Below are 27514 nucleotides of genomic sequence, written 5' to 3' on the forward strand. Positions count from 1 at the left end.
ACAGATTATACTTAGTGAAATTGAAGCAGTAATCAAAAAACTCCCAACAAATAAAAGCTCTGGACCAGAAGGCTTCACAGGTGAATTTTACCAAACATTCTGAGAAAAACTAACTAACACCTTCCTTCTCAAACTATTTTGTAAAATTCAATAGGAAGAAAGGATCCCAAAGTCATTTTACGAGGCCAGGATTATCTTACTTCCAAAACCAGATAAGATATTACAAAGAAAGAAAATCATAGGCCAATATCCCTGATGAACATAGATGCTAAAGTCCTCAATAAAATATTAGCAAACTGAATTCAGCAATGCATTGAAAAGATCATACATCATGATCCGGTGGGATTTATTCTGGAAATGCAAACTTGGTACAATATTCACAAATCAATAAATGTGATTTACCACATAAACAAAATGAAAGCTAAAAACCATGTGATCATATCAATAGATGCAGAAAAAGCTTTTGATAAAATCCAGCACCCACTTATAACAAAAACTCTCAGCAAAGTGGGATTAGAGGGATCATACTTAAACATAATAAAGGCCACATATGACAAACTTCCTGCCAATACCATACTCAATGGAAAAAAACCTACCAATGTTCCCTTTAAGATCGGGAACAAAGTGGATGCCCACTTTTACCTCTCTTATTCAGTAAAGTACTGGAAGCCCTAGCCACATCATTCAGACAAGAAAAAATAAAAGGAATCCAAATTGAAAAGGAAGAAGTAAAATTGTCATTATGTGTAGATGACATGATACTGTACACAGAAAATCCCAAAGATTCCACCAAGAATCTACTAGAACTGATAAATGAATTCAGAAAAGTAGCAGTATACAAAATTAATACCCAGAAATTAGTTGTATTTTTATATGCCAATAACTAACAGAAAGGGAAATTAAAATACAATCCCATCCACAATTGCTTCAAAAAGAATAAAATACCAAGGAATAAACCTAACCAAGGATGAAAAAGAACTGTACTCAGAAAATTAGAAGACTCTGGAGAAAGAAATAGAAGATACAAATAAGTGGAAGCACATACTGTGTTCATGGATAGGAAGACTTAACATCATTAAAATGTCCATACTACCCAAAGCAATCTATAGGTTCAGCACAATTCCTATCAAAATTCCAATGATATATTTCACAGAAATAAGACAAATATTTCAAAAATTTATATGGATCCACAAAAGGCCATGAAGAGCAAAAGTGATCTTGAGAAAGAAGAACTAAGTTGGAGGAATCACGCTACCTAATATTAAACTATACTATAAGGTTATAGTAATCAAAACACTATGTACTGACATGAAAACAGACACATAGATCAATGGAACAGAATGGATAACCCAGATATAAACCCACACTTTATAGTCAGTTAATATTTGACAGAGGATGCAAGCACATACAATGGGTTAAATATAGTTTATTCAATAAATGGTGTTGGGAAACTTGGACAGATACATGCAGAAAAATTAAACTAGACCACCTTCTTACACCACACACAAGAATAAATTCAAGACTTTTTAAGATGGTGGTGAGATAGGTGGAAGTGAGTCCACTTTCCCCCGCACACAGATGGAACACCTACCTGATCTTCTGAGGAGCAGAGTGAACAGCCAACAGTATCCCAGCATATATGAAGATTGGAGGCCAAAATTGTAGAAGACTTTGAAAAATCAGACGGTAAGGAGAGTGCTTTGGGACAATAAGCTCCCTGGGACCAGCATGGGGACCAGGGTGGCTGCAGCCCCAGGCTCACTACCCGCTGGGTCTGCAGCAAGATTCTTGGGGGAGAGCCAGGTCAGTGGCTCCCTCCCCTGCCAAACAAGGTTTGAGCAGCACCAGGATGGACCTGGATGCTTGAAGACGGTGGGGGAATAAGGAGGAAGGGGCAAACACACAGGGGCAGTGTGCACCCCCTGAGACCGTGGACGCAGGCTGGGAAGAGTTGGGCCATGCTGGGCCCTGACCAGGATAGTCCCGGGTCTGGATGAAGATTTGGGCTGTGTGAGAGGCCAGGACCTTGTATGGAGTGGCACGCTTGAGCAGGAGGAATTTTTCAAAAGGAAAAAGAAAAAAAGAGGCACTCAGAAGCTGTTTGGGGAATTGTCTGGGAGTCAGCCATCCTGCCTCCCCTAGCTGCACCTGAGCAGCCTGAGTGGCCTCTTCAGCCTCAGCCATGGGCCTCTGCTCCCGTGACCACGATTGCACCGGTAACCCCGGCTACAGCAGCAGAGGAAGCCCAGCCACCCTTGTCCCCACCCTGGCTGCCACCACAGAGGTTGCATGCTCACACCTAACATCCTGGGACAGTGCGCACCCAAATCCCCAGCCCAGGGTTGCCCATCCCACACCAACAGCGGAGGCCGAGTGCTCATGCCGGCAGCCCTAGGGACTGCACACCCCAGAACCTGTGGACCAGCAGCTGCTGGCCCCACCCCAGCTGCTGAGGCCCAGAGCTCAGGCCCCCAGTGCGCAGGATCGGAGCAGGACTTACCCCGCCGCCCAGATGCACCTTGCGCCCAACCCCACCAACCTCTCTCAGCTTGCTGCAGCCAGGAAGACCAGCAGAACTGGTTTTGCTTGTTTAAAGCCAGCAGGAGACTTCCTTTTTTTTTTTTTAATTCTTTCTTCCTTTCTTTCCTTCTCTCTGTTTTTATTCCTTCTTCCTTTCTTTCTTTTTTTAATTCCTTCTTTTTTCCTTCCTTCCCACTCCCCCTTTTTTTATTCCCACAAGTGAGACAATAAAACGTGGAGCTGTGAAAGGACCAGAGTTAAACCCAAAGAGGGGTCATCCCAAAAACTGAGGCAGTGAGACAAATTTCACTTTGCAACTCCAGAGAACTTGAGAGTTATTGTATATTTGTATTGTTATTATTTTTTCATCATTTTTACTTCTTTTATTTTCTTAGTTTTTTTTTTATTTCTCTTTCTGTTTAGTCTTCTTTGTTTGATTTGTTAAAATGCATTGTTTGACTGGTTTCCCTTGTTTTCTCTTTCATAGTGTATTTTTAATTTTCTGTCTTTCACTTCACTTGTGTTCCAATAGCACACTACTCTAGCCCCTGTACTTCCTATTCTTGTTCTTCAGATCACATAGATTCTGTCATATGAAAGTTGCTCTATTACTACTGTAAATAATTTCAGCTCCATACAATTATAAATACCACACAGCACCCCTCTTGGATCTTATCTCATTTTACTGTTTCCAGAACTTCAATAATGTTGTGGTTAACTCTATTCTCTCCCACACTACACCTATTTGTTATCCTTTACTCTCACTTTACTTCATAATCTGACCTCCCACAAGCTCACTGATTTCTAGATCTAACTCACAACACTTCCCCACCCCCATCAAGAGTCTTATATCTTTTCCACCCTTTCTAAAAAGTGGCTACTTTGGTGAAATATCACAGTTAACATTGTACATACCCAAAGGAACTCTTATTTCTTCTCTATGGGTTGGTACTTTAAATACCATAGAATCGATTGCTGAAGTCTTAGGCCATTTTGCCTCCCTCCTCCAAGTGAACACAAACAAACAACGGGAAGACAAAGAAACAATCCCCAAATGAAAGGAAAGGAGGAAGCTTCAGATAAAATGCTAAATGAAACAGAGGCAAGTAAACTGTCAGATATTGAGTTCAAAGTAACGTTTATCAGGAAGCTGAATGAGCTCAAAGAGAATTACAAAAAACTACATGGAAAGTACAATGAATTCGCTGCAAACTATATCAATATGAAAAAGGAAATAGAAACTATCAATAAGGGCCAAGAGGAAATGAATAATATAATTTGTGAATTGAAAAACACAGTACAAGGGATCAAAAAAAGGCTAGAAGAAGCAAAGGATCGGATCAGTGAGCTGCAGGACAAGATACAAAAAAACACCCAGAAAGAGCAAGGAAAGAAAAAGAGACTCAGAATGAACAAAGAGGGGTTAAGAGAAATGCCGGAAAACATGAAATGTAATAATATTCATATGATAGGAATACCAGAAGGAGAAAAAGAGAAGTAAGGGATAGAACACCTGTTTGAAAAAGTAACGATGGAAAACTTCCCTAATTTGATGAGAGAAAACACACACAAATCCAGGAAACACAGAGAGTCCCAATCAACAGGAACACAAAGAGGCCCACTTCAAGACACATCATAATTAAAACGGGCAAAATTCCAAGACAAAGAGAGAATCCTAAAGGGAGGAAGGGAAAACAGGAAGTGCCATACAAGGGAACCCCCATAAGACTAACAGCTGACTTCTCAATAGAAACGCTCCCAGACAGAAGGGAATTGCAACAAATATTCCAAGTAATGAAAACCAAGAGGCTGCAACTGAGACTACTCTATCCAGCAAGGCTCTCAATTAATATTGAAGGCCAAATAAGAAGCTTCCCAGCCAAAAGAAGCCTCAAAGAATATATCTCCCCAAAACAGTTCTGCAAAACATGCCAAATGGTCTGCTTTAAGAAAAGGAAGAAAATCAGTGACAGAGAGAAGAACACAGGTACAAAAAAATGGAAATGAATAAGTACCTATCAATAATAACATTAAAGGTAAATGGATTAAATGCCCCAATGAAAAGACATAAAATAGCTGAATGGATAAGAAAGCATGACTCACACATATGTTGCCTACAAGAGACCCACCTCAGGACAAAAGATATATGCAGACTGAAAGTGAAGGGCTGGAAACAAATATTCTAAGCAAATGGACAGGAAAAAAAAAATCCAGGGTAGCATACTCATATCAGACCAAATAGACTTCAATAAAAGGGCCATAAAAAAAGACCCAGTAGGTCACTTCAAAATACTCAAGGGAAGAATCCATGAAGAAGACATAAACATTATAAATATATATGCTCCCAATGTAGGAGCACCCAAATACATGAAGAAAATCTTGGAGAACTTCAAGAAAGATATTGACAGCAACACAATTATAGTAGGGGATTTTAACACCCCACTGTCAAAAATGGATAGATCTTCCAAACAAATATGAACAAAGATATTGTGGGATTGAACAATGTCCTACATGAAATGGACTTAACTGATATATATAGAGAGAGCCTTTCATCCCAAAGAAGCAAAATACACATTCTTTTCAAATGCACATGGAACATTTTCAAAGGTAGACCACATGACAGGAAACAGAACAAGACTCAACAAATTCAAGAAAAGGGAAATTATATCAAGCATTTTCTCAGACCACATCAGACTGAAACTACAAACCAACCTCAATGAAAAAACTAAAAACACTCAAACTCAGGATGATTGAATAGCATGCTATTAAACAATGAATGGGTAAAGCATGAGCTTAAGGAAGAAATCAAAAAGTTTCTAGAAACAAATGAAAATGAACACACAACATCCAAAACTTATGGGACAGAGAGAAAGCAGTCCTGAGAGGGAAATTCATATCAACACAGGCCCAACTAAAAAGATAAAAACATTTCAAACAAACAACCTACCCGTATGTCTACAAGAACTCGAGGAACAAAAACAAACACATCCCAGAGCAAGTAGAAGGAAGGAAATAACCAAGATCAGAGCAGAACTAAATGACATAGACACTAAAAGCACAATTCTAAGGATCAGTGAATCCAGGAGCTGATTCTTTGAAAAAATAAACAAAATCAACAAGCCTTTAAGCAGGCTCATCAAGAAAAAAAGAGAAAATCCAAATAAATACAATCAGAAGTGAAAGAGGAATAAAAAAAAAGAAATGAAAGAGGAGAGATTACAACTGATACCACAGAAATACAAAGGATTGTAAGAAATTACTATGAAGAACTGTATGCCAAGAAATTTGAAAACCTAGGTGAAATGGACAAATTTCTAGAAAAATATTATTTTCCAAAACTGAGTGAAGAAGTAGTAGAAAGCCGGAACAGACCAATAACAGCTGATGAAATTGAAGCAGTAATCACAAAACTCCCGACACACAAAAGCCCTGGACCAGATGGTTTCACAGGAGAATTCTACAAAGCATTTAAGGAAGAGCTAACCCCTCTTCTTCACAGATTATTCCCAAAAATGCAAGAAGATGGAAGACTCCCAAACTCTTTTTATGAAACCAGTATCATCCTAATGCCAAAACCAGATAAAGACACAGCAAAGAAAGAAAACTTCAGGCCAATATCACTGATGAACATAGACACTAAAATCCTCAACAAAATATTGGCAAACCACATCCAGTAATACCTTAAAAAGATTATACACCATGATCCAATGCAATTCATCCCAGGGATGCAAGGATGGTACAATATTCACAAATCAATAAACATAATACATCACATAAACAAAAGCAAAGACAAAAATCACATGATCATATCAATAGATGCAGATAAAGAATTTAGTAAGGTACATCCATTTATGATAAAAACACTCAGCAAAGTGGGAATAGAAGGAACATTCCTCAACATAATAAAGGCCATATATGAGACACCAAAAGCCAACATCATATTCAGTAGGCAAGAGCTAAAACTTTCCCACTAAGATCAGGAGCAAGGCAAGGATGCCTACTTTCACCACTACTATTCAAAATAATAGTGGAAGTCCTCTCTACAGCAATCACATAACAAAAAGAAATAAAAGGCATCCCAATTGGAAAGGAGGAAACAAAACTATCATTGTTTGCAGATGACATGATAGTGTACATAGAAAATCCTATAGACTCCACCAAAAAGTTACTTGACCTAATAAGTAAATTTGGCAAAAGAGCAGGATACAAAACCAATATTCAGAAATCAAAGGCATTTTTGTACACCAACAATGAAATGTCAGAAACAGAAATCAGTAAAACCATTCCATTTGCTATAGCAACAAGAAAAATAAAGTACCTAGGAAGAAATCTAACCAAGGAGGTAAAAGACCTGCACTCTGAAAACTACACAACACTGAAGAAAGAAATTATGGAAGACACAAACAAATGAAAGGATGTACCACATTCATGGATTGGAAGAATTACCATCATCAAAATGTCCGTACCACCCAAAGCAATTTGTAGATTCAATGCAATCCCAGTTAATGTGCCAACATATTTAACAGATATACAACAAATACTTCAAAAATTTATGTGAAACCATAAATGACCCCAAATACCTGCAGAAATTTTAAGAAAGAAAAACAAAGTAGGCAGGATCACGGTACCTGACATCAAACTGTATTACAAGGCTACTGTAATCAAAACAGTCTGGTACTGACATAAGAACAAACACATGGATCAATAGAACAGAATAGAGTGCCCAGAAATAAACTCAAGTCTCTATGGTCAATTAATATTTGACAAAGAGGGCAGCAGCATAAAATGGAGTAAACATAGCCTCTTCAACAAATGTTGTTGGGAAAGCTGGACAGTTACATGCAAAACAATGAAACTCGATCACCAACTTACACCATACACAAAAAATAAATTCAAGGTGAATAAAGGACTTAAATATAAGTCGTCACACCATAGAAGTCTTAGAGAAAAACACTGGCAGGAAAATCTCAGTCATTCCACACAGCAACATCTTTACTGACACATTCCTTAAAGCAAGGGAATAAAGGAAAGAATAAACAAATGGGACTTCATCAAATTAAAAAGCTTCTGCATGGGCAAAGAAAACAGCATTAAAATGAAAATAGAACCAACTATATGGGAAAACACATTTGCCAATGATACCTCAGACAAGGGTTTGATGTACAAAATATATAAAGAACTCACAGGACTCCAATCCAGGAAGACAAAATAAACAATTAAAAAATGAGCAATAGTCTTGAACAGACACTTCTCCAAGGAAGACATACAGATGGCCCAGAGATATATGAAAAGGTGCTCAGCATCACTAGCCATCAGAGAGATGCAAATTAAAACCACAATGAGATACCACCTCATACTGGTCAGAATGGCCATCATAAAGAAATCAACAAACAAGTGTTAGAGAGGATGTGGAGAAAAGGGAACTCTAGTGCACTGTTGGTGGCAATGCAGACTGGTGCAGCCACTGTAGAAAATAGTATGGAATTTCCTCAGAAAACTACAAATGGAACTGCCTTTTGATCCAGCAATTCCACTGCTGGGATGATACCCTAAGGGCCCTGAAACACCAATCCAAAAGAACCTATGCACCCCAGTAGCTGTTCATAGCAGCACAGTTTACAATAGCCAAGTGCTGGAAGCAACCTAATGCCCATCAGTAAATGAGTGGATCAAATAACTATGGTCCATTTACACAGTGGAATACTCTGCAGCATAGAGAAAGAAGAAGCTCCTATCATTTGCTACAGCATGGATGGAACTGGAGAGCATTATCCTAAGTGAAGTAAATACCATATGATCTCACCTTTAACTAGAACATAATCAACAAAAGACAAAAGCAAGCAAAATATATCCAGTGACACTGAAATTAAAAACTATCTAAGAATAGCCAGAGGGGAGTGGGGACGGAATAGTAGGAAGAGTTTTCAGGAACTACTATAAAGGATACATGGACAAAACCAAGGATGGAAGCAAAGGAGTGAGGTGGGTTTGGCTGGGGTGGTGGTGAGGAATGAATGGTTGGGGGAAAATGCAGAGAAATTTAATTGAAGAACAATAAAATAATTATAAAAAAGAATAAATTCAAAATGGATCAAAGACTTACATGTTACACTGAAACCCTATAAATCCTAGAAGAAAACATAGGCAGCAAAATCTTGGACATTGCTTGTAGCAATATTTTATTGGATATATCTCCCCAGGCAAGAGAAATAAGAGAAAAAAAATAAACAAATGGGACTACCTCAAACTAAAAATGTTTTGCACCACAAAGGAAACATCAACAAAATTAAAAACCCACAGAATGGGAGAACATGTTCACTGATACAACTGTTAAGGGTTAATATCCAAAATTTATAATGAACTTATCAAACTCAACACCAAACAATCAACCCAGTTAAAAAACAGGCAAAAGACCTGAATAGACACTTCTCCAAGGAGGACATACAAATGGCGAATAAACATATAAAAAGGCGCTCAACATCACTAATTATCACAGAAATGCAAATTAAAACCAAAATGAAATATCATCTTACACCTGTCATAATGGCTATCATCAACAAATCAACAAACAAGAAGTGCTGGCAAGGATGTGGAGAAAGGGAAACCCTTTTGCACTGTTGGTAGTGGAGTCACTGTGGAAAGCAATGTGGAGATACATGAAAAAATGAAAAATGGATCTTCCTTTTGACCCAGTGATCTCACTTCTGGGAATATATCTGAAGGAACCCAAAACACTAATTCTAAATAGCATAAGCAACTCTATGTTCATTGCAGCATTATTTACAATTGCCAAAATATGGAAGCAGCCCAATGTCCATCAGTAGATGAGTGGATAAAACAAGTATGGGACATTTATGCAATGTAATTCTACTCAGCCATGAAAAAGAAAAAAATTTTACCCTTCACAACAGCATGATAGACCTTTAGACCATTATGCTAAGTGAAGTAAGCCAGTCAGAGAAAGTCAAATACCGTATGATTTCACTCATATATGGAATCTAATGAACAAACTTAACTAACAAGCAAAATGGGGACAGGCTCATAGATGGAGAGCAGGATGACTGCTAGTGAGGACAGGGTAGGTGAGGGGAGATAAGGGATTGAGAAAAAAAAAAGGACTCAAGGACATGAACAACAGCATGGTGATTGCTGGAGGGAGGGGACATAAGGGGGCCAAATGGTGATGGAAAAAACACAATAAAGATTAAATAAAAAATAAAAATATAATAATCACTTGTTCTAGAGGGGAGTATGACTGAGGTTGGAAGCAGGACATTCAACTAACTAGGAAGCTACTGAAGTAAGTATAGGAGTAACAGAGAGAAACAGGGCTTGAGTTAGGGCAGATGGTAACGTGATCCCAGGAAAACTGGAGCAGGCTTCTTTTCCCCTTTCACAGAAAGTCTCAGATCTCATTTTCTCTCTGCAGTGTCCCCACCCTATTACCTTCCTGACAGGCAACCACCCAGCCCAACCACCTGGTCCCATACTGGCAAGGTAAAATTTTCCAAATGGGTCAAACTGGGATCAAGATTTCCAGTGTGAGTATTGAAAAGGGTGCAGGGGTGGTGGGTAAAAAATAGGTATGATCCTATTCTGTGGGCACTCTGAGAAGCCAGAAAAAATGTGCAAAGACTTACAGAAGAGTAGGGAGATAACTGTGGCAAGTTTGGTGATGACAGTGACTCTAAGCTGACCCAAGAACAGTGGGACTTGATGGGTAGGGGACATTGGAGAGAGCTCTAGGCAATGATGGAGAAACTTCACACTGGCAGAAGGGAGAAAACAGCTATTTCCAGGACCATAAAGATGGTACTCATTCAGCAGGAGTGTACTAATGTTTAAAGGAAGCCATGGTTGACCTTGAATAGACAGATAGCCTGATGAAGGTTGTGTCAGAGACCATAACCTGGCAGGTGATGGAAAGAAAAAGTGTTCTAGAAAGTCAGAGGGGAGACAAGATTACAAAGAAGCAGACATGCCGATGCCCCCATAGGTTGTGAGAAACTTAAGGATATGGGATGAATTTCTAAGGAGAAATCTATATTTTTCAAAGCCTCTCTGGGAGGCCTCATAGAGAACAAAAAGGTGGAAGGATATGGGTGGCAGAGCCTCCTCAGCCCTGCTGGAGTGGCAATGAGTGAGGACTGTGGACTTCCCCAAGGAGCTGGTTGAAGAATAAAGGTGTGCAGTGAGCTGCCTGGAGCACCAGCCATGTTCTCCCTGACTTTACGACAGTCAGGCACCTTTTCTACACCTCTAACCCCCTGGATCTGTCAAAACTCCATGTTATTATTCATAAGGGGGAATCAATAAAAGGGTGTGGATGTATCAGTACAGGAATACACCATTGGCACTAAAACACAAGCCACATGGTCTGAAGCAGAATTGTATTCTTGCATGAGGGGGAAGAAGCATTACACAGCTGAGCATCCTGCCCAGTCTGAAAGTCAAATTCTGAATCTACTCTCACAGTATTTACTTTTCTCATTGAAACCTACCTTTGAGTTTGGAGATCTGTAAGAGGGCTGGAAAACCACCCAAAGCATTAAGTAGCAATAGCTTAAGTTTCTCACTAAATAACCAGACAGATTTCAGGTACTGAATAGAAACATCTTCCAGAAAATCATCTGTTGTAGGAAGACATCTTCGATGTCCCTACAACAAAAGTGAAGAGATATAGTGATTGCTGGACAGTTCAGGCATCCTCTAAATATAAGTACACAAAGGTAACATATGCCAAACTCAGAGGGAAGGCCCCACCTAGTCTGAGGGGGCAGACACCATGCAGCCATTGCCACAGCTCACTGTGTAGGAACAGAATTTGAATTTTTTCAAAGGTCTTAAAATATTGATAATGGATTCAAAACTGTATTTCAATTCTTCACCTCAGGAAGGGTGGAGGGAGAGAGAGAGAGAGAGAGGCAGTGGGAGGGGTATTAGAGAGAGATCAAGAGATTGGTGGCCTCCCACAAGTGCCCCAACTAGGGATCAAACCCAAAGCCTAGGTATGTGCCCTGACCAGAAATTGAAACCACAACATTTTGGTGGTAATGGGATAATACTCCAAGCAACTGAGTCACACAGCTAGGGCTAATTCAAAATTTTTAAAAACAGGTGGGTCAAACCAAAATATTTAATGGTTGAACCCAGGCCCTGGCTTTCAACATTTGTGTTAAAAAGTTAGAAGCATGAGACTGTTTTCTAAAAATAAGAAAAAATAAAAGGTAAAGGTTCATGACTAGCTTAAAAGAACAGATGTTCACCACAGAAACTGTAGTGAAATATAACTGACCCCAAACTATAACAATCTCTGTAGAGATAGAGTTTAAAAACAAAAAAACCCCAAACCCCTGGCAGTTATACATATTTTATTTTAAATAAATTATTCTAATTACTCATTCTAAAATGTCTTCTTTTGTTCAAATTGCCAGAGAAAGAATTTTGATTCAATTTGGGGTTCTCTGGACACTGAAACCAAAGTTTACCATGTATATTGGCTTTTTCCTTACATGAGGTAAGTCAGACTCTCACTGAATTCAGAAAGAAAAGCTGAGTTTTAGGGAAATATCAAAAGCTTGTGATCCTTCAACCTTGCTCTTTACTGCTTAGACTCCTAAAGCCATGGGCACTGTGGAGAGGAAGGGCTGTGGTTCTAACTCCAGCCTTTGGCACCAACTTCTGGAAAGGTACAAACCAGCAACTCAACCAATGTCTTCTTACCTTGTACATCTGCACATTATAGCATTTAAAGAGCTGGCACACCTCAGGCAATGACATAAGCATGACAGTATCTTGCTGCAGAGATTTCCAGAAGGAAGTAAGCAAGTCCTCCACCTGAGGTAGGGAATGGAAGCTATCTCCAAAAACTCATTTTGGATCTGGTGAGACTGATCCTCCGTATATATTTAATCAGCCCCAACTGATAATGGGATGAATTTCATTCTAATTAATGTAAAACTTAACCTATCAGCTTTTCCATTGGGGTGAAATAATGAGGAACATATTTTCATGAAGTTTTCTAGAAGGGAAAAAGTTTTAGCAACAAGGAGGCCTCTATTGATTATAATAGGATGAGGAAATGGCCAGAGGGGTACAGAGCAGAGTATAGAATGAACGTTCACTGATTGATTGACCCTCAATTACTTTTCAGGTCTGAAAGAGGGTAACAGTACTTAATCAAAGAGACTTCCTCCTTGACCTTGAGTTAGAATTCGCCTAAGGATTGTGTAACAAAAAGTGGCCTGGAGTCATTCTTCACAGGGACCTTCTTAAAGACTGTTGTGGATGACTTTTATTTAGGAACATGTGGACAAAAAGGGGTCACATATTAATCGGACAAGCTCGGGGAATGTTTTCAAGGGAGCCTTACAAACTCGGAGACCAGAAGTAACCACAAAGGATGGTCTGAAACTAAAATTCATTAGCTAAAAGTAGTTCGTGGTGGGTAGTCATGTCCTAGGCTGGTATTTTTCCCTAACAAAGGTCAATCTTTACCTTAACTGAGCCTTTCTGTTTTTTTTTAATTATTTTATTGTTGTTCAATTACAGTTGTCTATATTTTCTCCCCATCCCTCCCCTGCAACCCCCTCCAAACCCACCTCCCTTCCTTACTTCCACCCTCCCCCTTGGTTTTGTCCATGTGTCCTTCATAGTAGTTCCTGAAAACTCTTCTCCCCTCTGTCTTCTCCTCCCTCCCCTCTAGCTATTGTTAGATTGTTCTTATTTTCAATTATCCTGGTTATATTTTGTTTGCTTTTTTTCTTTTGTTGATTATGATCCATTTAAAGGTGAGATCATATAGTGTTTGTCCCTCACCGCCTGACTTATTTCACTTAGCATAATGCTCTCCAGTTCCAATGCTGTTGCAAAGTGTATAAGCTCCTTCTTTCTCTCTGCTGCATAGAATTCCATTGTGTAAATGGTTCATAGTTTTTTTTTAAAACTTATGATCCACTTATTTATTGATGGGCATTAGGTTGCTTCCAGCACTTGGCTTTATAAACTGTGCTGCTATGAATACTGGGGTGCATAGGTTCTTTTGGATTGGTGTTTCAGGGCTCTTAGGGTATCATCCCAGCAGTGGAATTGCTGGATCAAAAGGCAGTTCCATTTTTAGTTTTCTGAGGAAATTCCATACTGTTTTCCACAGTGGCTGCACCAGTCTGCATTCCCACCAACAGTGCACTAGGGTTCCCTTTTCTCCACATCCTCTCCAATACTTGTTTGTTGATTTGTTTATGTTGGCATTTCTGAACAGTGTGAGGTGGTATCTCATTGTGTCTGTTGTTTTTTTGCACCTATGATAACATACCTTTGTAATGTCAAGGTCACTTTTGTTTTTCCAATCCCCTTGGGCACAAGCTAAGACTACAAATCCCCTCATTGTTATTACTATCATGTTAATTGTTGACTGTTAACTATCCTGTACTCACCTGTATGAAAGAAATATGCATTTTAGAGAGTAAATATGCATTTAGGGAGTAAATATGCATTTAGAGAGTAAAGACAGACTGCATGTGACAATTACCTGAGAATAAAAATATCTCCACTTCTTTATTGAATACCTTTAGCAAGGGTTAATAGTACTATTGTCTTCCTAATTTAAAAAAGCTCTATTTTAATTCTCAAAAAAATATGCATTTTATTTTACTTGTTATCCAATCCCAGAGTTCCCCATCCCCCAACTGCTTTGCTTTGTCCCACCTCCCTAATCTATCACCAATTGAGTTCAGGTAATAATCCCTTTATGTCTCCTCCTTTGATTTTAATATATAAAATAAGGTGCTAAACTGCCATTCTCAGGAGCATTTCTCAATTCATTGAGATTTTGCTTCCTGGCAATTGTCAGTTTGGCTCAAATAAACTCACCAAAAATTCTCTATAGGTTCTAATGTTTGTTATATTGACAGACAAAATAGCAGCTTCCTTTTCTTTATTTTCCCCCATGTTGACTTTTCAGATTCTATGATTGAACCAGGTGGCCAAACTGAGTTGCCAGTTAATAAAGATTCTTGACTATTGGGGATTTCTGCAGGCTCCAGTATTCTAAGGCATGGCACCCCTGTCACAAGGACTTGCCAGGGACTTCAGGCAAGGCACCACCCCCCTTGAGCAGACTGTCAAGGAAGTTGGGGCCAACTCTTGGGTTACCTGATCTAAAACCTTGTTATTAGGTGTGTGAATTCCAGAGTAGCCATCTCCACAGAGGCTCATAGTTATTCAACAACAAAAAAATGCAGTAGTGAGACAAGTGGAATATATTAACCCTTTCCTTCTCAGGTTGGTAAGTTTGGAGCATGACATTTTGGGGTTGATGGGTTTGAATGAGACATTAGTCATGGGCTGATCTCTGCTGATTCCCTCACTCCCTGTGTCCAAGTGATCAAATCCTGTTGCATCTACTTCAGAAATATTTCTCTCTGATTTCATTGTCACTGCTCCTTATCTGAGAGCCTTCATTGTTTCTTACTCTGCCTATGACAAAACCTCCTGACCACTCTCTCTTCTCCAATATGGCAATCTATGTCACTGCTCCCACACTCTCTTCTTAGTAAGTCATGATTCTTCACAGGACATGCAAGGTCTTTTCTAGCACCAACCTACTTTCCTGCCTTCCTTTTGGCTTCCCTCCTTTAGATAGTGATCTTTTTGTCATTTGTCTGTAAACATCTTGCTGCCTTTGCACACACTTACTATTCTACCTGGAATCCCTTTCCCACTCCATTTTAGTCTCTTGAACCCCTGCTTTTCTACTAGAGTCCAGCTCTATGGCCCCCTCTTGGGAGTCCACCCTAGCCATCTCTGCTTCTGGACACCCACAACAGTCTAATCATACCGCTATTCTACAACTTACCATACTGTATCATATTTATTGGCGTATGTTGTCTTTTTATTACTAGACTATGAACTTATCAAGATTTATGGACACTACTTTACTAGTTCCAGAAATGGAACATGTCACAGGGTAAGAATTAAGTTAATATTAATGAGTGAATGAAGAAAAGGAGAAATATAATAGATATCCAATGTAGGTGGATATTTTAAACATTGCATTAATAGGACAGGGGCCATTTTGAAGGCATCTTGGTCTCTATCTCACATTATGCTTTACACTGAATATGTATTTACTAAATGTACTCATACTGAATGAATATTATTACCCAAAACTGAAATCTTTAGAACACTAAAGCATTGGAAAAGTTTTAATTTAAATGTGTACTTGTTTCCTTACACTTCCATTTTTTTACTGTAAAAGATAAAACTCAGAATAGTTAAAGGATTTATTCATTTTTTCCACAATCCAGTCATTGTATAGGGTGCAGCCAGGGGGTCCTCAAATAGGGATTTGTAATGGGGTCCAGAACTCAGGGTGTTCAGGAAATACTAAAAAAAATATATAGGATGTCCTCACCCCTCACAAGTCTGAACTGGGGGATGGTACACATGGAGCAGAGCCATTGAGAGTTGTTCTGCATAGCAAGTTTTGCAACTAACCTCAGGCATGCTCATTTAACATAACTATAACTTTTGACTGGTTTCATGGATATGTTAAATAGCTGTGTCCATGCTTTGAGCCAAGGAGATGGAAGTAACTTCAACCCATGATGTAACTGGGAGGCAACTCCCCCAGGTTACAGTGCCTGCATTAAGAGCTAAAAGATGATCGGATCCATGTCATGGGGCCACACCTGCCTGGACATACTGTGGCAGCCCAGAAAAGCTGGAAAAATATGGGAATGTTGGCAGCTGTAGCTGATTGTGGGAGGAGTCAGATGGGGCTGCAGAGGAAGATTGGCCCTGGAATTTAAAACCAGGTGTGGCAGCCATGCAAGGGGGACACCACGTGGCTTTGGTGAGAGCTGGGATCATGCGGCTTTGGGGTGCTTCTTTTGGCCTTGTGGCTTAGGAGGCAGGAGAGATGTTGCTGGGGAGAAAAGGGGTGAAAGGACTCTTGCTGGTGAGCCATGAGAAGGTGCCACATGGTTTTGGATTAACTGGAGATTGCAGCAGCAACACAGCTGATGGTGCTGGGAACCAGGGGGCTACCTGAGCCATGGATTTCTATTTCTTTTTCTGAAATATGATAACCCAAACTGGGTAAAAGGGGAAAGAAGGACTGTGTGCATTTGTGGGTATTCTAAGGGACAAGAGTAATGAAGTCATTACTCTTAAGTTTGCATAACTTTTGAATAAATAATTCCTTTCCTTTTTACCAATCTCTGGCTATTGAGAGATGTAATTTCCTGGTGGCAGGCAAGGTGAACCTAGTACAGGGGGACCCCACCAGAAGGGGGAGTTCCATTTGGTAATAGTATTCTCCCCCTCCACAGGTCTGTTCTGTAACATCATGATTATATCGACATCAAATCACCCTACTTCAAAGCCTTGCTTCTTTTTCAGTTAGTATGCATTAATAAAATAACTCTTTGGCATTATTGAAAATCCCAGGGTGAATAATATTACCAATACTTTCAATATCAGCTGTAATTAGAATCTAAAAAATAGCTGAATTATATTTAAAGCATAAAAGTAGATATATTAGCACCTGGGAAAATTGCCAAATGATTAAACTGAATAAAAATATCACCCTCAAGAATTCATTAACTATGAAATAGCTGAATTCTAAGCCCTTCAGTGCAGTGAATTACCTCTAGGCATCTCTTGAGGGGTATTTTCAAGTAAAATGTTTAATAATGAGTCATAAACATTTGTATTTTATAGATGAAATCCTACCCTTTCAAATTCTTGGTTCCTCATGTTCTGTAAAATGTCTTGGCAAGAGTTGCAGTATTCATCAGCAAGAAAAGACGTTTAATAAGGAGGTGAAAAATTATTTCAGTTTGCAGGCTATTTCAAGAATGAACTTGCTCTTCAAAGGCCATTCTGAAGTCTTTGTAGGCTGTTCACTTCTGATATGACAGTAGTTGAGTATCTGTGAAGTAATGTATACCTTATTGGCCTAAAACTGATGTACCTTCTATTTAAATATCATAACTCCAGGGCCTATGCCACCCTTTGTAAAGGTCATCGATCATTGACATCTTTCTCTTTAAATGCCAATTTTCCCCCTCCATAACCCCAGTCCCAGTTTCTAGAAAATCCACCTTCTGTTCCCCTCTCAGTTACAGAAGGCCCTTACTCTAGAAGTTGACAGAGTGGTCCCAGGTGGAGCCTTTCTATAGAACAAGAGAGGAAACCTGAATTTCCTGACCACCACCAAGCCCAGGAAAATGGTTGGTTTTCATCCGTCTGGGTCAAGGCATATATTACTCATCTGGTACAGCAATTGTAACAGGTGAGTAAAATGACGCTTACTGCCTGAGGTATCAAAGGCATAAAAAGATAGTCTCCCCAGGGTGCAAGCCTATCATTTTATGGGAGTACTTCTTTGCCAGTTCTTGCTCCCAGAATAAACATCTTCTGAATTCAAACGCAATCTTACTGACTCTGTTATCAATAAATGATTTTCACACTAGAAACAACTTACACAATGGATTATTTTTTTAATGTATTTTCTCACATATAAACCATGAAATAATTATATCACTACTATAGGTTAGTGTTCTATATTTTATCTACACCTCTGCATACTTTATTAATCCCCACAAATTTTCCCCTTATTTTATTTCAAATGATACTAACCTTCCTTTTTTTATTTTATTTTAATCATTGTTCAAGTACAGTTTTCTCCCTTTTACTTCCAATTCAGCCCCCCTCCCAACCCTCCCCACTTCCCTCCCATTACTACCCTCCCCCTAGATTTTGCCCATGTGTCCTTTAAATTTCTTCCCATGAACCCTTCCCATTGTCCTCTGAAATTCCCTCTTCTCTCCCCTCTGAACACTGTCAGCCTGTCCTCTATTTCAGTATCTTTGGTTATATTTTGCTTGTTTTTTTGTTTTGTTGTTTAGGTTCCTGTTAAAGGTGAGATCATATGGTATTTGTCTTTCACTGCCTGGCTTGTTTCGCTTAGCATAATGTTTTCCAGCTCCATTCAAGCTGTTGCAAAGAGTAGGAGCTCCTTCTTTCTTTCTGCTGCATAGAATTCCATTGTGTAAAGGTACCATAGTTTTTTGATCCATTCATTTACTGATGGGAATCTTGGTTGCTTCCAGCATCTAGTTATTGTAAATTGTGCTGCTATGAACATTGGGATGCATAGGTTCTTTTGGATTGGTGTTTTAGTATTCTTAGGATATAGTCCCAGCAGTGGAATTGCTGGGTCAAAAGGCAGATCCATTTTTAGTTTTCTGAGGAAGTTCCATACTGTTTTCCATAGTAGTTGTACCAGTCTGCAGTCCCACCAACAGTGCACTAGGGTCCCTTTTTCTCCACAACCTCTCCAACACTTGCTTGTTGCTTTGTTTATGATGGGCATTCTGACTGGTGTGAAGAGGTATCTCATTGTGGTTTTAATTTGCATCTCTCTGATAGCTAGCAATATTGAACATCGTTTCATATGTCTTTGGATTTTCTGTATGTCCTCCTTGGAGAAGTGTCTGTCCAACTCCTTTGCCCATTTTTTAATTGGATTCCTTGTCTTCTGAGAGTGGAGTCGTGTAAGTTCTTTATATATTTTGGAGATTAAACCCTTGTCTGAGGTATCATTGGCAAATGTTTTCCAATACAGTTGGTTCTCTTTTAATTTTGGTACTATTTTCTATAGCTGTGCAGAAGCTTTTAATTTTGATGAGGTCCCGTTTGTTTATTCTTTGCTTTAGGTCCCTTGCTCTAGGGGACATGTCAGTAAAAAAGTTTCTTCATGAAATATCTGAGATTTTCCTACCTATGTTCTCCTCTAGGACTTTAATGGTGTCATGTTTTATATTTAACTCTTTTATCCACCTTGAATTTATTTTTGTATATGGTGTAAGTTGGTGCTCAAGTTTCATTTTTTTGCACGTAGCTGTCCAGTTCTCCCAACACCATTTGTTGAAGAGGCTATTTTTACTCCATTTTATGTTGCTGCCTCCTTTGTCAAATATTAATTGACCATAGAGACTTGGGTTTACTTCTGGGCTCTCTGTTCTGTTCCATTTGTCCATGTGCCTGTTTTTATGCCAGTACCAGGGTGTTTTTATTACAGTGGCCTTGTAGTATAGTTTAGTGTCAGGTATTGTGATCCCTCCTACTTTACTCTTCTCCCTCAAAATTGCAGCAGCTATTCGGGGTCATTTATGATTCCATATAAACTTTTGAAGTGTTTGTTCTATGTCTGTGAAATATGCCACTGGTACTTTAATAGGAATTGCATTGAATGTGTAAATTGCTTTGGGTAGTATGGGCATTTTGATGATATTAATTCTTCCAATCCATGAAGACGGTATATGTTTCCATTTGTTTGTGTCTTGCTTGATTTCTTTCCTGAGTGTTATGTAGTTTTCTAAATACAGGTCTTTCACCTCTTTGGTTAGGTTTATTCCTAGATATTTTATTTTTCTTTTTTCTATTTCAAATGGGATTTTTTCCTTGATTTCTGTTTCTGCTGTTTCATTGTTGGTGTACAGAAATGCCTTTGATTTCTGGATATTGACTTTGTATCCTGCTGTTTTGCCAAATTCATTTATTAGGTCAAGCAATTTTTTTGTGGAGTCTATAGGATTTTCTATGTACACTATCATGTCATCTGCAAACAGTGACAGTTTTGTTTCCTCTTTTCCGATTTGGATGCCTTTTATTTCTTTTTCCTGTCTGATCGCTGTGGCTAAAATTTCCAGTACTATATTGAATAGAAGTGGTGAAAGTGGACAGCCTTGTCTTGTACCTCTCTTAGTGGAAAAGATTTTAATTTTTGCCCATTGAGAATGATGTTGGCTGTAGATCTCTCATATATAGCCTTTATTATGTTGAGGAATGCTCCCTCTATTCCCACTTTGCTGAGTGTTTTTATCATGAATGGGTGCTGTACCTTATCAATTGCTTTTTCTGCATCTATTGATATGATCATGTGGTTTTTGTCTTTGCTTTTGTTTAGGTGATGTATTACATTTACTGATTTGCGAATATTGTACCCTCCTTGCATCCCTGGAATGAATCCCATTTGGTTATGGTGTGTGATCTTTTTAATGTATTGTTGGATGCGGTTTGACAGTATTTTGTTGAGGATTTTAGCGTCAATGTTCATCAGTGATATTGGCCTGAAGTTTTCTTTCTTTGTTATGTCTTTATCTGGTTTTGGAATTAGGATAATGTTGGCCTCATAAAAAAAGTTTGGGAGTCTCCCATCTTTTTGGATTTTTTGGAATAGTCTGTGAAGGATAGGGGTTAGCTCTTCCTTAAATGCTTTGTAGAATTCTGTGAAACCATCTGGCCCAGGGCTTTTGTGTGTTGGGAGTTTTTTGATTACTGCTTCAATTTCTTTCGTTGTTATTGGTCTGTTCAGGCTTTCTGCTTCTTTTTCATTGAGGTTTGGAAGATTATATTTTTCTGGAAATTTGTCCATTTCACTAGATTTTCAAATTTCTTGGCATACAGTTCTTTGTAGTAATTTCTTACAATCCTTTGTATTTCTGTGGTATCTGCTGTAATATCTCCTCTTTCATTTCTGATTGTGTTTATTTAGGTCTTCTCTCTTTTTTTCTTGATGAGTCTGCTTAAAGGCTTGTTGATTTTGTTTCTTTTCGAAGAAGCAGCTCTTGGATTCATTGATCCTTAGAATTGTGCTTTTAGTCTCTATGTCATTTAATTGTGCTCTGATCTTGGTTATTTCCTCTCTTCTGCTTGCTCTGGGCTGCCTTTGTTGTTGTTCCTTGAGTTCTTGTAGACGTTTGGTTAGGTTGTTTGTTTGGAATGTTTCTAAACTTTTTAGGTGAGCCTGTATCTCTATGAACTTCCCTCTCAGGACTGCCTTGGCTGTGTCCCATAAATTTTGCGTTGCTGTGAGTTCGCTTTCATTTGTTTCCAGAAACCTTTTGATTTCTTCCCTAATGTCATTCTTGACCCATTCATTGTTTAATAGCATGCTATTTAATCTCCATGATTTTGAGTGTTTTGGATTTTTTTCCTTGGGGTTGGTTTCTAGCTTCATTCCCTTTTGGTCTGAGAAAATGCTTGGTATGATTTCAATTTTCTTGAAATTCTTGAGGCTCGTTTTGTGTCCTATCATGTTGTCAATCTTTGAAAATGTTCCGTGTACATTTGAAAAGAATGTATATTTAGCTTCATTTGGATAGAGGGTTCTGTATATATCAGTAAAGTCCTTTTCCTCAAGGGTATTGTTCAATGCCACAATATCTTTGTTGATATTTTGTTTAGAAGATCTGTCCATTTTTGATAGTGGGGTGTTAAAATCCCCCCACTATAATTGTGTTGCTGTCCATATCTTTCTTGAAGTCCTCTAAGATTTTCTTTATGTATTTCGGTGCTCCTATGTTGGGTGCATATATATTTACAATATTTATGTCTTCTTGATGGATTCTTCCCTTGAGTATTATGAAGTGACCTTCTGGGTCTCTCCTTATGGACCTTTTTTGGAAATCCATTTTGTCTGATATGAGTATTGCTACCCTGGTTTTTTTTTCCTGTCCATTTGCTTGGAAGATTTGTTTTCAGCCCTTCACTTTCAGCCTGTGCAGGTCTTTTATCCTGAGGTGGGTCTCTTGTAGGCAGCATATATGTGGGTCATTTTTTTTATCGATTCAGCTATTCTATGTCTTTTGATTGGAGCATTTAATGCATTTACATTTAAGGTCATTATTGCTAGGTACTTATTCATTGTCTTTTATGTACGAGTGTTCCTCTCTCTCTCTCTCTCTCTCTCTCTCTTTTCCTTCCCTTACTTAAAGCAGTCCCTTTAAAATCTCTTGAAGAGCTGGTTGGTGGAGGTGTATTCTTTTAGACTTCTTTTGTCTGGGAAGTTTCTTATTTAGCCTTCTATCTTGATTGAGATCCTTGCTGGATAAAGTAGCCTTGGTTGCAGACCTCTGGTTCTCATTACCTGGAGTATTTCTTGCCATTCTCTTCTGGCTTGAAGTGTTTCCATTGAGAAGTGAGCTGTTAGCCTTATTGGGGCTCCCTTGTATGTTACTTCCTGTTTCTCCCTTGCTGCCTTTAAGATTCTCTCTTTGTCTTGAAATTTTGCCATTTTAATTATGATGTGTCTTGAGGTGGGCCTCTTTGGGTTCCTCTTGTTTGGGACTCTCTGTGTTTCCTGGATTTGTGTGACGTTTTCATCAAATCAGGGAAGTTTTCCTTCATTACTTTTTCAAGTACGTTTTTGATCTTTTGGTTTTTTTCTTCCCCTTCTCGTATCCCTATTATATGGATATTATTACATTTCATATTGTCTTGCATTTCTCTTAACCCCTCTTCATTCTTTCTGAGCCTCTTTTCCTTTTCTTGCTCTTTCTGGGTGTTGTTTTCTACTTTGTCCTCTAGCTCGCTAATCTGATCTTCTGCTTCATCGATCCTGCATTTCATTCCTTCTACTGTGTTGCTCAGTTCAGAAATGGCATTCATCATTTCCTCTTGGCCTTTGTTGAGGGTTTCTATTTTCTTTTTCATGTTTATATAGTTTGCAGTGAGATTTTTGTAGCTTCCCTCTAGTTTCTGATAGCTCATTGTAAGTTCATTGAAATTCCTGATAATCATTGTTTTGAACTCACTATCTGATAGTTGAGTTGCGTCTATTTTATTTAACATTTTTCCTGAGGCTTCCTCCTTTCCCTTCAATTGGGGATTGTTTGTTTGTTTTCTCATTTTTCCTGGGTTTCTTCTTGTTGTGTTCACAACTTCCCCCTACTTGTCTGGTTTTTCAATGATCGCAATAATTTTTGATGTCCTGTTTTCAAAAATGTTTCGGTAACCTAGGCCACTTGCTCTGTTTCTCCACTGATCTGCATGTTTCCCTCCTCTTCACAGAAGCCAAGGAACACGCTGCCTAGAGTAAAGCCGCCATCTTTCTGAGTCCCAAAAATATCTTTCAATGCCTTTTAATATGCTCTCCTAGAAAACCCAGGATAAAGTTTGAGCAAAATCCTGGATGGCTTCAGTAGATTGCACGATGACCCATGTGAGATCTTGCACATGTGATGCAGATACCAGCTGGCAGTGTCCGTGGCATTATGGATGAGACCAGATACACTCACATGGACTACGGAGTCCTGTGGAGGGAAAGGGACAGCAAGGCTACTCTCTCAAGAGTAGAGTGTCTCGGATCCCTAACCTTCCTTTATAATTGTATTAATTATGGTAAGCAAGAAAGAGTTAGAACTTAATATATTAGCCAGATGTATCACTCTTGTGGTCATGTATTGCAAGTGCTATATTGAAAATATTATCTATAAATAATTTAATGCCACCAATATATTTTCACAACTCCTGTCCACCTAATTGTCCCTCCTTGAGTTGCTACATCTGTAAATGGCTAGTTGTAGCAGAAACCTTAGGCCCAAACTATCAAGGAAAATGAGAGGTACAGACTTTCCTTTACAAGAACAATTTATGGGAAGGTAAACCATTTCTATCAAGGAGGAAAGAAGGGAACCCTTAATGATCAAAGCCAGTATTTTTCGAGTGTGGCCCTAAAATCATCTTTATTAGAGTACATGGGGATGCTTGGGATTCATCTCCTTAGAGTTTTAGTAAATCAGATGAGGCCAGAAATCTAATTTTAACTAGCTTCCCAAATGAGCTATATATGCACTCAAATTGAGAACATCAGCTCTAGGCAGACTGTTCTTTGTCCCACTCTTCATGAATCTGTACATTGCCACATGGCAAATGCAACAGTTTCATCTGTTCAGAAGAAGTCGTCTGTAAATACACTATCATAGTAATTTTAAAAATCATTACAAGGAGAATATGAGTAAGCTTATATTAAAATAATAAAAAGTAAATACATGTGTCTCTGAAATTAATTCCCTCAGGCCTCTTCCTGGGGAAAAAAATGATCCTTCAGTAAACAAAAAATTTAAATCATGAACTGAAATATTTTCTTCAAAATATAAATAATCAGAAAGAAAAAAGTGTGGGAAAGAACTCCACTCAAGTTTGAATCTCTTCAGGAGAAGACACTCAGTAATGAATTAGAGGGATTCCTACACTAGAAAAGTCATTCATCAAAACAACAAAGAAAAAAGTAAGAAATTCTATTTAGCTTTTCCAGGTATATTAAATGCATTTGGGATTTTTAACAGATCCAGAAATGTCATAAGAATTATTGTCATTCATTTATTCCACAAACCTTCAGTGAGCACATATCATGTGGCAACTCCTGGAGATACAATGGGGGATCCTTCCTGTCATGCTCACCCCTTTTGGTACCATTTGCCTTCCCTGAGTTACTTTACCAGTTTTCCTCAATACTTTCTGTTTTTCCTGTATCCTCAAAGATAATACTCCCAGAATTACCACCCCAAGGCAAATGCATCCTCTCAGTTTCCTTCTAAAGATGCCTCAATGGTTATTACAATCTCCTGGGTGAAATCCAAATTCCTCAGCCTGGCATTGAAAAGTTGTCTATTATCTGGGCCTCACTCAGACAGAGTCTCTTGCACCACAACATTCTCACCTCTGACTCCTCACTGCCCACATACTTTTCAGCACAAATGCAAGCTAACATCCTCAAGATGAATGTCTTCTACAGAAGGATCCTTTTGACCCTTCCAGGACTAGCTCAAGGGAAGTGTGGCAGGCAGAATAATGGCTCCCAAAACTTCCACATCCTAATCCCTGGCAAAAGGGACTTTGCAGATGTGATTAAGGATAAGGACCTTGAGATGGGGAGATGATGCTGGATCATCCAGGTGACCCCCAATATAATAAAAAAAAGGTCCTTAAAAATCAAAGGACCTTTCCCAGGTGAAGAGAAGGCAGCACAGAGAAGGACTCAGCCAGCCTTTGCCATCTTTGAAAACTGAGAAGTGCCACAAAGAACAGAGCAGCCTCTAGAAACTAGAAAAGATAAGGAATAGATTCTCCCTCAAGTCCCCCAGAAGGAACACAGATCTGCCAACCCTTTGCTTTTAGCCTGGTGAGAAATCTTTTGGACTTGTGACATGTAGAACTGCAAGATAATGAGTTTGTGCTGCTTTAAACCATCATATCTGTGTTAATTTGTTATAGCAGCAATAGGAAATGGACATGGGCAATGTTTTCTGGGGAGGCCCACAAAATTTTGGAGTTCCCAAACTTCTGATAGCCTACACTGTGCATGGAAGAGAACAGTTGTTTCATGTCTACCTGAGTTCTCTAGCTATAAAATGATATTCTACTGAAGTAAAGGGACCATGGCTTTTTTTGTTGTTGTTTGTGTTTTTAGTTTTCTTTCATATCTCATTCAGCCTTCAAGAGTGCTGGTCACAAAACGGGGTTGTTGTTTTTTAATGTGACACTTTTTAAAAAAGATTTTATTTATTCATTTTTAGAGAGAGGGGAAGAGAGGGAGAGAAATATCAATGTGTGGTTGCCTCTCCAGCACCCCATACTGGGGAATTGGCCTGCAACCTAGGCATGTGCCCTGACTGGGAATTGAACTGGCAACCGTTTGGTTCATGGCCCGCACTCAATCCACTGAGCTACACCAGTCAGGGCACACAACAGGTTTTTAAAACATGTCTGTTCATTTGTTAACAAGACAGCAATCAAAGTGCTAGCATACTGTCTTGCCAACTAAAATAAAATTCAACTCATGATGTCATAGCTATTAACAGTTCTGGTGTCTTAATTCAAAGAGCTGTAACTGTATTATAAAGACACTTTCACACAGATTTATTGTTCAAAACCTATGCATCCTTTTAAATTATAGGAAGAAAAACACATTAAAGAGCTGAAGGGCAGCCACACAGTATGCTCCTTGAATCCAGGGACCTTATCTCTCCCAGTATAATGTGTGGCACACTGTAAACATTCAAAAATCAACAACGGTCAAATGGGGAGTGTTTAAGGCCACACAAATAACAACACAGGAAAATAGTTGCATCTAATTAAGTAGTTACTGAATATTTCAGGAACTGTTATAGTAAATCTATTTTATTCAGCACTCACTATTCAAACTTGTTGGATATGCTGTCATAATTAGTAGATTTTCAAAGGCAATGATATCTCCACTGTGACAGAACAGATAACAGAGTAATAATGTTAGTAAGACATCTATTTCTGAGCACAGAAAAAAAAAGCTTCTTTTGCAGTGAGTTTATTTGTATGGGATATAACTTTTATTTCAAAAATGTCTTTCAAGTTTCTATCCACAACTGGTGATTATTGCAGTTATAAAAAATCCATTTCTGTAATTAGGATAAATATATTTTACTTTTAAAAGTTATTCTTTATAGAAGGATATGATGTCATCATTAGTAAAACTTGCTCTTATGAAAAAAAAATCATCAAGAACATGAAGTCTTATACTTTCTGATCTGGGGTTTTAAAAATGATCAGTTAAGAAACAATGATATCCTCTGAGTTGAGGGATATAGCAGAGCAAATTTATAGAACAAGAAAACTGAGAATAACATGTAAGTTTCATCTTACTATGCCTCTTGGATGCATATATTACACTAGAGACATATATATATCATGAAGAATAAACTCAGTTTTGTCCATGTGGGGTGGTCCCTTTCATTGTGGGTATTTGTGAAATTGGGAGCCCAGGGGCCCTCACTTTGCATAAGGGAATGTGAGTTCTTCAAATGCCAGACATGGTAGCTTCTCCCTTCTGGTATCCTTGCTATATCTTTGGAACTGTGGCAGCTCTATCTACTCCAACACATGTCCTCACACCTGATTATTCAAACTATATGTAAACACACTCTGCTTCTGGAAACAATGTTTTCAAGGCAGAGATGGCCTGGGATGGGGTGGGAATCAGAGAAGAGGTGAAAGAAAATGGTTATCATCTCACACATGAAGGTCCTACATCCCCTTCCACCCTCTCCAAAGCTCCAGGAATATTTATGTCAATTCATTCCCAACCCAAGTCATTGAAAACTGGGCAGAACACTTGATATTCATCTGATCAATGTTTTTGTGTAACACTCTATTCAAAGCAGAGCAG

The 27514-nt window shown here is 38.6% G+C and overlaps 1 protein-coding gene across 1 annotated transcript in view; it reads right to left on the reverse strand.

Annotated features, from left to right (window-relative positions):
- RFX8 (regulatory factor X8) overlaps positions 1 to 27514 on the reverse strand; it is a 98547-nt gene that overhangs the window by 25781 nt on the left and 45252 nt on the right. Inside the window, 6 exon segments of the mRNA XM_045827266.1 lie at positions 11022 to 11178; positions 12244 to 12357; positions 17257 to 17332; positions 17890 to 17970; positions 26518 to 26551; positions 26554 to 26576. Coding sequence (XP_045683222.1) covers positions 11022 to 11178; positions 12244 to 12357; positions 17257 to 17332; positions 17890 to 17970; positions 26518 to 26551; positions 26554 to 26576 — 485 coding nt within the window.

Source organism: Phyllostomus hastatus, unplaced genomic scaffold, assembly GCF_019186645.2.
Source record: "Phyllostomus hastatus isolate PE091 unplaced genomic scaffold, TTU_PhHast_1.1 phas_scaffold_78, whole genome shotgun sequence".
Taxonomy (NCBI): Eukaryota; Metazoa; Chordata; class Mammalia; order Chiroptera; family Phyllostomidae; genus Phyllostomus; species Phyllostomus hastatus.